This window comes from Protomyctophum bolini (genome assembly GCF_963924005.1).
Source record: "Protomyctophum bolini genome assembly, chromosome: 10".
In the NCBI taxonomy this organism is placed as follows: domain Eukaryota; kingdom Metazoa; phylum Chordata; class Actinopteri; order Myctophiformes; family Myctophidae; genus Protomyctophum; species Protomyctophum bolini.
In genome coordinates, this window is record NC_137871.1 from 29219636 (window position 1) to 29235656 (window position 16021).

The following is a 16021-nucleotide window of genomic DNA, read 5'->3' on the forward strand; positions in this document are numbered from 1 at the left end:
TGAATTATGGTGAGACAAAAGACATGGATAATTGCAGTGCACTGGGCTGCAGTCATGCTCATTAATTTACAATAATGTGCACCGCACCGCACACACACACACACACACACGCACACTTACTTTAAGCCGTTTGCTCATTCTTATTTGATTGTAATTTCAGGGCAGATGTTATCAAAGGTGACTTTCTTGTATGATCAGGAAAGACAAGGAAACAAATTGGAGAACATTTAATAGTTTAATTATAAGCTGCTGTATACATTCAGTGATTATTTCCGATTTTCATGTTGCCAGAAGCCATGGGTGAGACCAGCAAAAACATTCAGCTACAAGATCTAGGTTGTTGTATGCAATTCATCCTTTGTCGTCCATATTTTCCATCATTTCGTGTAGTTCACTGCAAAGCAACAGAAAACCACATTGCTGATGATGTGCAATAGGGTTCTTCCAGTACCTTGATTCATTCATACGTACGATTCCACCCAGCCTGTGTCATGGTGCCTACAGGGTGCTTTAATCACCCTGGTCTCAGCCTTATCTCTGAGATCAACTGAAAGCAGATGGTACAGGGTGACAATACCGCTGAGCAAAGCTGGTCTGCATGAGAACACTCTCAGTTGAAGTTTTAAAAGGTTCTTGGGCTTTTGTTCAGACTACAGGCAAATCCAATTTGTGTCTCAAATCTGATCTTTGGAACTGACAGTCCACACTGATTTGCAAGTGATCAGATCAGATTTGTGTGTATCCAGACATCGTCAACCTATCTGTAAGGGATGCTGTGCTAACGGCGTGGCAGGCGCGAGTAACACTTTGCTGTCGCGAGACGGCGTTGCTTACTGAGACTAGCAGATCTATAAGCTCACAACACGTTGCAACGTGACGCATTTTGAGATTGTAGGCTATTTTTGGGAAGCGTACAAAGACGTATAAATCAGGCCCCGGTGTAAGTGCTCCAGACTGTGACTCACTTGCATTTCAAACCACCTAGAAATGTGGGTTGAATCTGTTTTTTATTTTATGTTTCATACAAAAAACCATTCCAATCTGGATAGGCCACAAATCAGATTTGAGCTGCGAGACTGAACATAGCCTTGTAGTCTGATGAAACTCTCACACAGACAGAACAGGTGACACCCTATCACCAGCCTGAAGAACAACCATAACCCTTGTTCTCTCTGATATTAAGGTGAAGCAACATCTCGCTATCTTTAAGGTTTTTGTTTGCATCTTTTTTCTTTTTTTTGGTTTATTTTGCTATCTCACTCTAAGCTCATTGAACTGACACACTAACGTTGGTGCTGAAATTGCTTCTTTTTTTGTCTTTTTTTTTTGTCTTTTTACATTTTTTCTAGTAGCCCACACAGAAACTTGATGGCACGAGAACTGACCAATAAGAAACTCTTTACAACAAGGTAGACTGCAAGTCAACGGTTGCCAGGGGTCACACAGTAAACAAAAGAATAATCCAAGTTCATAAAAAAAGAAAAGAAAACCAGGTTCAATAAAAAGCCAAACAAAAAACAAAATAAAAAGCAAGTTAATTTCAAGTATAACTTACCGATAAAATAACTACACAGCATTAAATATTCTCATTATACATTTTTAAATTATTTATAAAATATATTTTGGCATATATGTGTTTTTTTATTATTTTTGTGTTTGTGTAACAAACGCTACCGTAGCTTCAGTTGAACACCAATGTTTATTTTTTTTTGTCCTTTTTACTCTTGAAACAAAACATTAAAGGGATTGTCACATAACAACAGGATATTAAAAATGATAATAGTAAACCCTATACAGAGTTTCACATAGCAAGACATAGTGACGATCCCTTCTATCCTAGCCCCATAGTCAAAAGTCAGAAAAAAGTACAAGACCAGAGCACAAAGTTCTAATTTGTGCTCCACTGGCTACAATCAACGTTGGGCAGAGGAGATTTCAAAAGCAATAATTCTTTTTTTCCACACCGCTCAGTTGGAACACGAGGATCTGTCTTTAGTGGCTGTCCAGAAAGAAGAGTTAATTTAGCTCCATCTGGATAAAACATAAATAAGGACCTCACAGTCTGATGACTCGTGGATGTCCTCAGGGATCCGGAGTTGATGAGGGGAAACCTTCCCCTCATCAACAGACAACAAGAGGGGGAAATGAGACTGCGTAGTGTGGCGCGCATCTACCTTTCCTCCTGCCGTATGCACGGGAATGTGCAGGCACCGACCGGAGGCCGTTGCTGCCAGGCATCCTGTGCATGTCTGTTGCCTGTGGGCTTGTCACAATGTCGGAGTTCACTGTACAAAGAGTGATGGTTTCTTTTTGCCAGCTAGAATTAACTGCAAAAAACCAATGAAGGCAAATATCAGTTTGTCGTACAAAAGTAGTTCAAAAGGCATAACTGTACTTCAAGAATTGGCACCACGGGTGTCCAGTCCACACGGGTCGTGTACTGCTTTGGCGCAAGGGGCTGAGGAGCCCCACCGGCCCTCGTCCATGTAGTCAACAGTAACCTGCCTGTCCACTCGCTCCAGACCGATAAACAGAAAACGGAACAAAAAGCAAACAAGGAGAAAAGTACTGCAACTACAACAAAGCCACATCCACTACCTCAGCTTTAGAACACACAGCTAGCTGCAGCGCACTACAGTTCCTTTATCCGCGGCTTGAGCTGGTCCTTGGATGTCGTATTCTGCACATGGGGCGGTGTCTGTCTACATCCACAGCCTGACTTGTTTTTTTTGTTAGGTTTTTTTTCTCCGGCGTATACACAGCTATTGCGGGGTATATATATGCGAGTTTACACTGTGTATGTGTATGCATGTCGGTGCATGTGTGGTTGTGCATGGGGGAGAGTTAACTCGCTAGAGCACGATGTCCTTCAGGCGCTTGCTGCTGGGGGACTCCTTGTCGCGGCCGTCGTGCAGGAGCGTGTTGATCTCCCGGACGGCCGGTTCACTGTCTTTCCCCTCGGGTTGCCGCAGCAGGCTGTGGTTGGCGATGCGCTCTGCGTCGCGGCACTTCAGCGTGTTGTAGGCGGACGACGGCTTGGCCGTGGGGCTCTTCAGGTGCACGGGGGAGGTGATGGGGCTGGCCGCCTCGCGCCCGTTGCCGGCTTCGCGGACCGCCCCGCCGTTGGCCTTGGGGCTGCACACCTGTGACTCCTGAGTCCGCTTGCCCTTAAGGTCTCCCCGATCCGCGTCCTCGGGGCCGTCCTTGCCGAAGGTGGCAAAAGTCCTTTTGGCGGTGCCGTCCTCGTAGTGGGGCACGTCCACCGTGGTGGCCTCGATGGACAGAGCGATGACGTTGCGGCCGTGCTCCGGGGACTTGGCCCGCGCCGGGATGGCCACCCGAGGCATCCAGCAGCGGTCCGAATGGCCCAGGATGCGGCACTCGTCTTGGCAGTGGAAGCCTTCAGTGGAGTCTGCATGGACACAGCAGGGGGAGGGGGAGAACATGGGATTGTTAGATTTACACTTTTTATTCCACCGTCATTTGCATTCCCTTTTTAAGATTTCACCAGGCTTGTTCTTCTATGGCTTTCATTATATTGAAACATGTCAAAGCTGTAAATGGAGAAGGAAGGCAATCAGCACAAGTTTAAATTCTTGTGCGTAATTTGTTTTCTCTTTTTAAATTCCACATAAGAGGTGTGCCAACTTTATACTTGGTTTCTCGTTGGTGCCTTGCACTGAAAATAGTGGATCTACAAACTCACAACCTGATGTGAGTGATGACACATTGTGAGCTTGTAGTTCAGCTATTTCCGGTGCGAGACACGATGCACAATGGAGTAAGCTGTAAATCAGACTCATGCAGCTTCACCAGTATGGGGCACTTCTAATGTGCCAATTAAATGATGTATTGTTAAATCAAAAGTCCATTTGCAGCTTGTGCATAATTGGGTTTTCTGTAGCAACACTTGATAAAATGGGGAGTTTAAACAGTGCAATCAGATATCTCACTGAAAGAGACACCAGACGAGTTGTGGTATTGTTGCCTGGTTCATCTCTCGCTGTGTCTCTGTCATCTGGCGCCGAGTTATAAATATGTAATGATGTTTTAACGCCGTTGTGAAAAAGGGGATTTGTCTGAGTCTGTATAACTGCACACTTTATGTCTTTGTTGTGTTGGAGGAGAAGGGCTTTCAAGACAATTTTTGCATCATTATAACAACAAGAAATGCACTGTTGTTTGAGCTGGAAGCGCTGTCATTTTCCCTTCCTCCCACCTTATCTAAAAAAAGTGTCTTTAATTCACACGAGCACTCTTTAGTCATTTGAATCTATGCATATTTCATTTTTAGCCATCTGCTCTGATAACCTAACAGGGACATCCAAGATGTCCTTATGTTTGAAATGACCTTAACCCATTGATGCCTGAGGCCAAATCTGGGAACGCCTTCTAGGGCCTGACCTAAGGTTTCTGAAAACCTTCAAATTCTGATGATTTAAAAAAAAAATAGTTATGTTGCTACATGTATAGCAATAGCTGATGAGACACAGAGAGCACGGCCGGCATCAAGGGTAGAACAACGTATACGTTACACCAGGCGTCAATGGGTTAAAGAAAGCTAGATGGCATGCTCACTCACAAAGTGGCACAAAGTATGAAATGAAAATAGCCAACGTATTTACAGTGCATTTTACGGATTTACACACATTATCTTTGAAACAAAACCGAATGCAAAGTATCCTTTGTAGCCTTAATGAAAATGTGTAGAGTTCATTTAAAACGATTCAGCCGCAGCAGTCCTATAGTCATTTGTCTTCTAAATTCCCTCTATGCCAACATGTCTTAGTGATCTCTCAGTTGGCCCCGGCCTTGTGTAAGAAACTGACAAACAGATGTGCAGTGACACATTTCTAAGCCCCCCTATTGCTTGTCTCTCTCCCTGGGCAAAGTGCCCTCCTCCCGACTAGAGGCCCAAGGTGACAAGAGGGGTTGTGGGAGGGATTGCCATCGACCCTGGTTCATGCGCTTACATCTGGCACTCGCAGCTTGACAGATCACCTAATTAAAATCACTAATTATCTGTTTTTCTCCCCATCTTTGCCGCACTCTGAGGGGCACCTCTGCTTAAGGCCTGCATGGGGATCGATATCTAAAGATTTTGGCGACAGGATTTTCAGGGGCAGGTATACCAGAGCTGACTATCATAAAGTGTAATCTGATGACTTGGTGAGTGAATGACTGACTGACTGACTAAAGGGTCTCACCAGCTATTTGACCCTATCTATCGTAACCACAGTGCTGGGTCGGATGATGGCCCTGAATCACAACAACAATACAAAGGCCAAGCATTCAAGCATCGAGAGTAGCCAATATCAATTCCAATTCCAATTTGATGGTGAGACAGTGGCTGAGGATAACCTACTGTCCCTTCAGTGTTGGTGTGTGTGTGTACTCTATACTGTATGTACAGTATGTGAATGTGCGTAATGCTCCACAAAATGCAAATTCAGACAACCCTCCGTCCCCAGGGATAGATAGCGTGAACAGAACTACAAATAAACTTCTGCATTCACTGCTGCATCAACTGCAGTAGCCTAAAGTGGCTTACGATTTAGTCGATGTGATTGCAATGCCCAGGTGAACATGCGCACACACACACACACACACACACACACACACACACGCATACCAAATAGAACAATGACTTCCGTTTAAAAAGTCTTCTTATCAGTAAAAGTCAGTATCACAAGTGGTAACACGGTATGAGGTATCCCACTAATATGAACAGACCTGTGGAGGAAAGCATCTTTACAGCACCTGTCTATGGTTCCAAATTCCTTTAAAAAGGCTGAACTTGAACATTGAACCTGTTTAACGTGTGGCATCATGTGCATCATGTGCATGTATGACGCGCATGACATCTTAGCTTATGTATGATTTTATGTATTACCATATATTACCATGCTTTTTTATTCTTTGTTCTTGCTTAATGTAAATCGCTCTAGTCTGGATTAAGTTTGTCGTCAGCGTCTGCTAAATGCCTAAATTGTAATTGCAAATGTGCTTGACACAAGCAACTGTCCTTACAACCATGCAGAAGAAAAGATATCAAGCTGGTGGATTTCAGTAAAGATAAGAAGTTCACAATAAGTACACACAGTTCCAATCAGAATGTGATCATGTAATCACTTCTAAAGGTTCTGCACCAGGTACTACGAACAAAATACAGGGCAATGAAAAAAGAGCACAATATTAATCCACACAATGGATTAATACTCCCTCTCCTTTTCTTCATCCAGCTTTACACACACAAACTGTGTGGGTAATGTATTTATGAGATGGATCGTATGTATACGTATGTATACAGCGTTAAATATACTGTAGATATTCTATACTAGCGGGACATTATGCTTTTTGTAGTATTGCAGTGCAGGAACATACAGCAATTACCATCTTATGTCATTTTACGATTATCCAAGACACAAAAAGGAGTCAAATCCACATAAGAATTACAACTCCGTCACATTTGCATCTTTTTTATGACGCCACCAAGACATAGTGCAATAGTCAATTGAGCATGTGTTTAAAGTGCACAATTGATACAATAAAATGTACGCTCCATACTTAGTATTAATTGACTAAAAACTATTGATCAGTCTGAATGCAATTTCCCTTGGATTGAAGGGCGTTTTCTAAAGCCTGTAAGGTCTTGTGTCACAAAAGAGGCATGCCGAAGTTCTATGCTCTATAGTAAGATGCCCATGTGTATGGAGAGAATCCCGTTTACCCCTTTTTTAGGAGTGTATGATGGAGCAATTTGGCTGGAAATGATATTGTTATGAAAGCCAAGATCCATTAACACAGACACATCCTGTCTCCTCTCGGAGCTCCACAAACAGCAGATGTCACTGTCAAAGACCCCCAAAAAGTAGCTGAGCAAAAACTGTGATAGAAGGAAAAATGACAGTCTTTCAGTCCCGACAAAGCAGCATCTCTCTCTACATCCCAAGGAAGGAACACAATGTAATGCTAAGAGATGAACCAATTAAATGGCTTCTGCAGCACTGCTGAGGTCTGTAACTGAAAAGGCACCGAGCAGGGCACCTCCTGCTGTGAAGGTCTATCCAAAGTCACCAGGAAAATAAGCTTGCCAATCAGTAGTAGGAGCAGATTTAAAGTACGGTACAGAACACTGTCTCACTGGGAATATTTCCTATCTAGGATTTAATACCTATTAATTACTAAAGGAGCTCCGTCGGGAGGCAGAAGCTGGCTGCGTTTTTCAGTGTTCCATATTTGAAATTGAAATAACTTTTGGTGGCTGAAAAAAAGAAGAAGAAAATCCCTTCAAGTCCCTCAGCAAATGCTTTGCTTTAATTTTGAATCAGGGTTCAAAGACATGGGAAGGCAGTGGGGAGCATTTTGAATATGTATGGACTGTTGCAACACGGCATTGGCAAATCATAAATATTGCCACTTCAAAAAGAAAATACTTCAGAACTCTCCTGATAGACTTAGCCATGTTTTGCCAGTTGTTGTTACCTGGAATAACATCAGTTTGCATCGGCAAGGGAGAGAAAGGCCACATGTCCCCCTCATTGCAGCCTCCTGTGCTGCAATCTACCAGCGGCTGACTCCATTCCCCTATTCTCACTCAATCATGAAGGCATCGGAACTTTAAGTCACAGCAGACAGGGCTCCAGCATGGCGCTCTCTGACGCTGACACACTCGTTGCTCAATTTACCCTCGCGTGCCATTTATAATGATTCCTCCATGCCATACACCTGGAGGTGCTATTTGTTTGCTGCTAGCTGGGAGAGAAGGGCTGTGTTCATTATAACAGACAACTCCACTGCAAACTCTGCGCTTCCATCAGAGATTTTGCAACCCGCTTGGCAGCCATTGAAGCCGTCCTTGGAAAACTAAGGCTGTTTTCCCTCCAAAAGCACTGCTGAAAAGCCTCCAGAGTCCAGGTCAAAGACAATGATGTAATCCTATAAAAGGGGTGGGAGGAAACAGTCAATGTGGTCGTTTACACTAAAGATGGCGTGGATTAGATGACCAGGGACTTTTGATTTGATGCCAAATACAAATTCAGGTGACACACTCTCATTTTCTCTTGGATTGTTTAATTGCAGCCACAGGGCTATTGGGACTTTGAATATGACACAATTCAGTCAGTTTAGCTTCACAGCGTGATGAGTCCTAAAAAAAGAATTTGGAGCAGAAGCATAGTACGGTAAAGAATGTATACTACTGTTGAGCTGATCCTATTGGTTTCTTTACTTTCTTACTAAAATAACACCAAATAATGGTGATACTGATAGAACATACATTTGTTCAAACACCATAAAAATATCCTCCTGCCAGTTGATCAAACGCGGAATTTAAACCCAGAAAAACTTTGCTTGTGACTGCTGCCAGTTTTCCACAACAGCGCTGCTGTTGCTATTCTGCCCCACATCCAAAAGTCTTTAGACAATGCCATCCTATGTGGATTCCCGGGACGAGAACTGGAATCGCATCTGTCGAATGAACGGACAAGTCTGACATTTTCATTTAGTCTCTTTCCGTTTGCTGCATGAGTGCCACTGTGGCCGGCTGCGTAATGAGAATGAGTGGAATGGGGCTGGAGTCCCTCTGACCCGTCTTAAGGACAGACTGTTGGCCAAGGCTCGCCGTCATGTCTGCAGGGCATCAGTCTGCATTTGCCACCACAATGCTCTCTGACAGTGGAATGGCTGTTTTAATAATTGCTCTTATATTAATTTTCTATCCTGGCAGCCACGTGGCAAATTATCAAGATTACATCTAAATTGTCACGACAGTCTCTCGATAGAGCCTCTGATGCGTCTGACAGCGGAACCGCAGGGGGTAAGTGGAATATCTTCCTATTTATGGGAGCACCTGTCGAATAAAGGGATGGACTTTTTGTCTGTACAGCCGGTTGGTGATGTGGCTCGGAAATCCACGTCCGAGGCCTCTCTTTGAGGCTGAGGTCTGCTGGAGGCCTCGATTAGCCGGGCCGCGGCTGATCCAAAATGAGAATGGAGCTTAGTCTGCCATAACTAGAGGATAGTTCTGTGGCCGACTAAGGCTGAAGGCTGGCCAGGCTGCCTTCTACACTACTCACCAGGGAGAGTCCAAGCGCTGCTGTCATGCTAGCCAGCCAATTCAGTCTGTGGGCCATAAATCAGCCTGGAGGCCTGGCTCCTGAGGGAGCGGCAAGATGGAGTGTGATGGTCTTGTTTTTACAAACAGTAGAGGGGCACCCTTACTGCGCCACGCCAGGCCATTATTCTCGGCACAGCACTGAGTCCTCTCTCTCTCTCTCCCCGCAGCATCTGGTTCAGTCACATCAACCCTCTCTGCACATGCGCTCCCTCCATACATACATCCCTCGCAGCTCCCCTTGCGAGCCCGCAATCTTCCTCCCTCCCCAACTCTGCCCCTGCTTTCATCTCATCAGTATCACTGCCTCGCATACATCAGCTTAATTAAATAAATCTGTCACCCAAAAATCTCTGCCTCTATTTTCTGTCTATCTGACCCGCTAGACTTCAAGTCAAATATTAATTATTGAGGAAATTGGACTCGCTGGGTGGCCTTGTTAAGACTGTCATATGGAGCTCATGTGACCCCAGTTCCATTTATGAGCATTACTGTACCAGTCAATTTATCAGCACGGCATTCACTATCTAGTCCACTGAGCATTGCTGAGTGTGTCTGACAGTGCATCACTTCCCACAAACCTGCCTGTTTTCTTCTCTAAAGGTAACACAAAGTGACAATGTTAACTTACTGTACGGTACTGTATATCTACATGCAGTGGCACAAACAAAAAGTTACCACTTTCACTCTGCTGCCACTTTGCTCTTATTCTTACTTCATACCGGTGGGTTTGGTTCAACCAAGTATTGCTTTCCTTAATTATTTTGAAAGCCGGCACTTAATTGCGTCAGTTTCCTTTCACGCCTCTTCCCTCCTTCTGCCTCGCCTCACTATCTGTTGGCCCATCAACCTCAGTGCGTACATTCCGTAGCAGCTCCCGGTATAAAGAATGCATTTCCAAACTGGTGTTGACAAACAATGCACTAGCTTCTAAATTGGTACAAACAGCATCTGCTTAACAGCTGTGTAACTGCGGCAGGAGAAGAGAAAAAAAAGCAATCGCTATGGTGTTTTATAAATCACTTTGTCATTGCAGTGCGCTGTTTCGTGCAAAGGCAGAGGCGCTAGCCAATGGACTGCTTGATGTAGTGGTAACGAGGCAAGCCTGTTGTCACAATGACATACGCGGGTGGGCTGGTTTCAGTGCCCTGGCAACTAATTCTATTTTGCCTGAAAGGTGTCTCTCCACACCCCGCTATACTGTGGCTCTATTCTTACCAGCAATGGCAGCTAGAGGTCACAGTGCCTAAGCAAGGGCTCTATAAATGTCATCGCAGGCCCCGGAGAACTTATCCTTGGCCCCGCACCATTACATATGGAGATATGGAAAGCTCCGAGGGGCACGTTTCAAAGTGATCATGACTGATCTGGTGTGATCTGTAGGTTTCCTGGACAAGCCAGTGCAATAATTTATGTGGTGGCTTTCACACGTTACATTGAGCCTGAGGCTTCCTCCACAGTCGCGCTGAACTGGATTTAACCCAGGCAGACATGCATGAAGAGTTAAGCCAGACTGGGTGAGGCTGAACTTGGATAAACGGAGAACGGAAGGTATAAAGATAAGTTCCTTGGAGAGGGAACAATACCAATATGGCACACTGTATACCGTATATCAACAAACCGCTAGGATGCCAAGCCATATTTGCGTGCAGTCAAACCAGTGTAGTGGAGTATTGATAGAAATAACAGGACAGGGTTACAGTTACCCTTCTCATCAACCACTTAAACACTATGTACTTCATTGACCGGGGTTCCCCAGGGGGTTGTATAGCATGGGAACATTACTTTTTGCCCTCTTCGCAGTAAATAGGAGGTCACAACGCATCGTATTATATCTGGGCATTCTAAGGGCCGATTCATACTCCTATTTTACCGCTGTTTCGGCACTGTAGTGCCGAAATGATTTTGGCTCGTCATAAATTTTCAGTAGCACCGAAGAGCCGACTTTAGGACGGTACCCCCCCCCCCCCCGAACCTCAAATGACGTCAAATTGTAGGCTCTATTGCACTGAACCGACTTTTATTCGGCTCTAAAATAGGAGTATGAATCGGCCCTTACTCCCTCATCTTAAGCCATTATACGTTTTTATTTTAGGAATAAGACTTGCATTTCCTTTGAAAAATGTAGGCATGATTTTTAACAGTTCAATAATGAAGTGAGAAACAGAGCATCTTACGTCATGAAAGCTTGAAAGTGCCTTGGTATGTCTTTCTTTTATTTTTGTCTCCACCAGGCCGAAGGCATGGGGAGAAAGTACAGTATGTTTTGCACTCCGTCCGTCTGTGTGTGTCCCTCCGTCCGTTACCAGCTAATCTCCGGCACCGTTGGCCCGATCCATGCCAAATTTTGCACACACACTCCCTAGATGCCAACGATGAACCTCTGAACGGCCTGTTGTAGCGCCACCAGGAGGCCAACTTTTGTAAAACACATTTTTTTGCTATTACTCCTCCAGACTTTGTCCAAAAATCCCGCAAATCGTTACACAGTATCTCTATAGTCATGTGCTCAAGACAGAAGTTTGCAGGACTTCCCGTTTTGAACAAAAAGCCTCAATTCATGAACGCCGCGTGCAATTTACGTGAAATATTTTACACAAATTCCTACTAGGCTGAGGAATATATCCAACCCTTTTCACATTGGCCTGTTATAGCGCCACCAACAGGTGGATTTTTGCAAAACACATTTTTATGAACAAAATGCCCCAAATCATCCAATTGCCATCAAAGGCATAAGAAGAACAAATGGCACCCTTTTCACATTGGCCTATTATAGCGCCACCAGGAGGCCACAACCTGACCTGCTCTGGTGGAGACATGTGCCCCAAGGGACACTTTTTTTTCTAGTCTCTGTACTATGGGCCTTTGGAACAGAAAGTAGTACACCCAGTAGGCTACATTTCTGAAAGACAGAAGGTAGGATGGAAGCTGACCATGAATACCTTTGTATATTAAGGAGCACCAGTGTATCATGTAGGTCTATGGTTGCGGCAGTGAGTAAGGACTTTACAGTTTGTAATGAGCCGGCTAAAGACACTGTACAGAGGGATGTACATGTACAGTATAGGCCTATGTCTTCCTGAAAAGGTTGGTTGCAAAAGAGAGATTCTTAATCTCAATGGGGTTTTTTTCTTTCCTGAAATAAATCAGTTTATTCTTGCTGTCGGATGGAAACCTTGTATGTCCAAAATGTTCATTTTTTCCATTATTTTAAAATAATTTTGAAACATTGAAAGTAGCCGATCTACAAGCTCACAACATGTCGCTATGCATTGCGAGCTTGTAGATAGCACTTTTGTGTGACCTTTGGTGAAGTAGGTCATTCATTTCACAAAAAGTTGAAATATGGAGATACAAGGTTTCTTCCTGATAGCAACGTTATGTTAAATTATTCTGATTTGTCATTAGAGGATGCTCATTACTGCCAAAATTCCCGCATAATGGATGACCTCAAATTGAAAGCGGTCTCTATTGCTTAGCGTATACCAGTTCTGCACTCTCCCGAAGGTCAGCATGTCAGACCATTGGGGGTTGCAGGCCTGCCCACTCCTCTATGCCAGCCCGCCCGCCCGTCCGCCGATCTTTGTCTGCTTGGCTTGCTTCCTCTGCCATGCATCTGCAGAGGACATTTTTAAATACACTGGAACAAATGCTGCATTTCTGTGTTTAAGCTTGACCGAGCTAGCGAGCTAATTTGCTCCTAAACCCTTGAGTCTGAGAGGAACGAGGGGAACAGAAACAGACAGTAAATTACATCCGCGAGTGGGGTGGAAAGCTATTGAGGGATGGGGGAGGGGCTTGGGGAAACAGGCTGTGGTACTTGATGAGGTGATCAGGGAGAAGCACATTGCTGAGGCTTTCTCTAGAGTCCAACGAGACGACCATGCAACAATAGTACTGAATCTACCAATGGGATAGAGATGGGGTTCATTGTAGTAAATCTAGGACTATTTGAAATATGCTCGTCTAAGTCAGTGGTTTTAAAAGTAAAAAAGAAAAGAAAAGGAAAATCATAAAATAAATAATCATATAAATACATTTTATATGATTATTTATTTTATGATTTTCCTTTTCTTTTCTTATTAATTTTAATTAATGAATTACTTAATTCATATCAATTCAAATTCATTTCAAAGGATTATTGCGATTTTGGTCGACATTATTGTCTCACTGTGACATGCGAGCTAGTAGATCGAAGTCATAACTGCAGAAGAATAACACATGCAGCATCAAACTTGAAGACATTTCAGTGGGATTCCAGATGAGTGTACACAATATGCAATGTATGTATGTAGGTAGGATTCCTTCCTATATAGGAATTGTTTGCAATTAATGAAACACGACTGTAGTCTTGTATGTCATACTTGCTCTGCAGAAGCCATACAACTAAAGATGTTTCACCAGTGTGATTATTTCTGTCAGCCAAAGCCATGTTTTTCCCCCCACACAATACTCTCACAAAACATGACCAAGGCAATCATGGTCGTGGGAAATGGATTTGCAATTGAACACGCTTTTGAACAGCCTACACAATCTGCCTCGGTCCACAGGAGGAAATCACGCCACTCTCGCAGCCATAAAGAGCTCATATTGTTCCCTTTCCCCCGCCAAGTGTCGGTTCATCATATTCAGTGGAAACAAACACAATGCCCACCTGAGCATCGCCCAGCCTGAGCTGGACAAATCCATGTGTCTTGGTCCAAACAGCTGGGTCCGGCGCACCAAGGCAGCCTACTTCCTCTCTCTCTGGGAGCTGGAAGGCTGCCTCAGAAAGAGCATCCTTACATAATTAATGTAATGTGCCTTCTCATTCAGTCATGTTCGCTCTGTGTCAGCGAGGACTATGTGTCTTATATTCCATTTCATCTCCGTGGCGCAGGCACCAGCATTCACTCTACCATTTCTTTATCTGTTTTCACTCAGATTTCCTTCCATCCAAGTCTTTTTTTCCTCCTACCTTCCTTTCCTATAATAATTTTAACAACCTCTATAAGTAGGCCGTAGGCAGCCCGCTGAGTGTGGTGTACTAGTGTCTATATAAGAGCTATGGTTTAGCTGTGCAGGCAGAAACCTATAAGAAGGTGTATTAGGAGAGGCCCCATTTTCTCAGTAGGATTTGATGGGTGAGCCTTACTAATTCTCACTGACCCTCACAGACAGTGTCATGGAAATGGCAGACAGTGTGGCAAAATACTTTAGCTACATTGGACAGAGGAAAAGCAATAGCCAATAGAGTGGCATACATTTTTGCCATGTTGCAGGCATTTGGGAGCACTGCTGCTGATTCTGTCCCAAGGTTTTCTGTTATTGTTGGTGCGGAGATGCGATAGTACTTAATATCAAGCAGTGAGAAGGCCGTGTCCATGGTATTCCTTTAGCCATCCACCCACCACTGCTGTGCTAAAGAGAGGATTGTCAGCGGTGAGCAAATCCAGGGGAAGTGTTGCTATCTAAGACATGCAGACAGAAGTGGAGGTGGGGGAGCGAGCGGGAGAAAAGAGAAGGAACTAATTGGCACATCTTTTCCGATTTGAGGAACATGACTATGTAGCATACTTGAGGATGATGGCATGGTTCTGACAGTGGCAGTAATTGGATTCCCCGGGTCCTGTGCCCACTCGCGATACCATGCTGGTCTGTAACGTGAAAAGTCCTTATGTGTGGCAGTGCATCTAGGTGCAGTAGAGTGGAAGTGACAGGTGTTAGAGATCCAATTCCCCCCCACTCCTCTCGATCCCCGGATTCCCTTTTCCCTCTAGAGACAGCTGTGGATCAACCTGCCCGCTGCTGAAGCGAGACGCCGGGCCCGACACTCAGATACAAGACCATGCTGTAGAGAGGATGAAGGGTCACAGCCAGGCTGCACCCCCAGCGCACGCGCACGCACACACACACACACACACACACACACACACACACACACAGTCGAAGTGAGACAATAACAAGATTTGGAGTATAGAGTAAGGGATTGTGTGCAAGAGAAGACCCAGACTCGTCTTGTAGGCCAGGGAGGCCAGGGAACTAATAGCCATGTGGCAGTAAATCAAATCAGACGTCTATTGTGAGTGCTCTAAAGGATCTGTTGTTGTGAGTGCTGCAACATATGAGACTGCTGTTTGCTAAGATACTTATCCGTTTGGCCGCCAGGATTAATTAATCTATTTATCGCGCATTGCCAATGTTTTATCGCGCGCAACCCTTATTTTGAAGAGCCAAATATCCGTAACCGGATGTTACAATGACAAAATTCTGTGTGTGGTGTCTTGACCGGTTGTTGTTCTCTCGGTCGGTGGTGAAAAAACCCGACCGCAAGTATCACATTGCCTGCTGTTTTCACCAGAAACTACATTCATTGCGCCGATTAGGAGATACAGGCCATTGAAAGTGGATGTGCGCGCATCTTCAAAATGGCCGCGGCCACTGTCCCACTTTGACTGTTATGCTAATGAGAGGCAGCTATCGATACGATCCGATCAAAACATGGATTAAATAATATAAACCCTGGAAAACGTAGGCTACGGTTCTGGCGGGCTAGATGACTAATTTAATCCTACGGTTACTACGGTTCTGGCGGGCTCCATGTTATTTGGCCTTATAGGATGCCTAGGATTCCTGTTTTATCATGTTTTGTTTCTGTTCATGCAGAGGTACACAAGAGTTGTTTTAACATAAACCCTATATAGTCAATAGACCTTTAGCTAAGCCCCTCCCCAAACTGCTATGGTCCAATCACACCTAAGCATAACATGGGTTAGACAAACCTCTCCACCAATAGTTTTCCTATATGATTTTAGTATTATTATTATCATCATTATTATTATTATCACTATTATTAGTATTTTGTAAGGTGTTTCAGTGCTGTTGCTACTGGTCTTGATGTAGTGTTTTGTGTAGAAAAATGTTTAA

The 16021-nt window shown here is 44.2% G+C and overlaps 1 protein-coding gene across 2 annotated transcripts in view; it reads right to left on the reverse strand.

Moving 5' to 3' along the window:
• Positions 1-212: 212 nt before the first annotated feature.
• The window catches only part of pcdh19 (protocadherin 19), a 65050-nt gene continuing 49241 nt past the window's right edge, over positions 213-16021 (reverse strand). For both annotated transcript variants that reach the window (XM_080774614.1, XM_080774613.1), the window contains exon 5: positions 213-3412. In XM_080774614.1, the coding sequence (XP_080630740.1) occupies positions 2853-3412 (560 nt within the window). In that variant the 3' untranslated portion in view covers positions 213-2852. The remainder of the gene's footprint in view (positions 3413-16021) is intronic.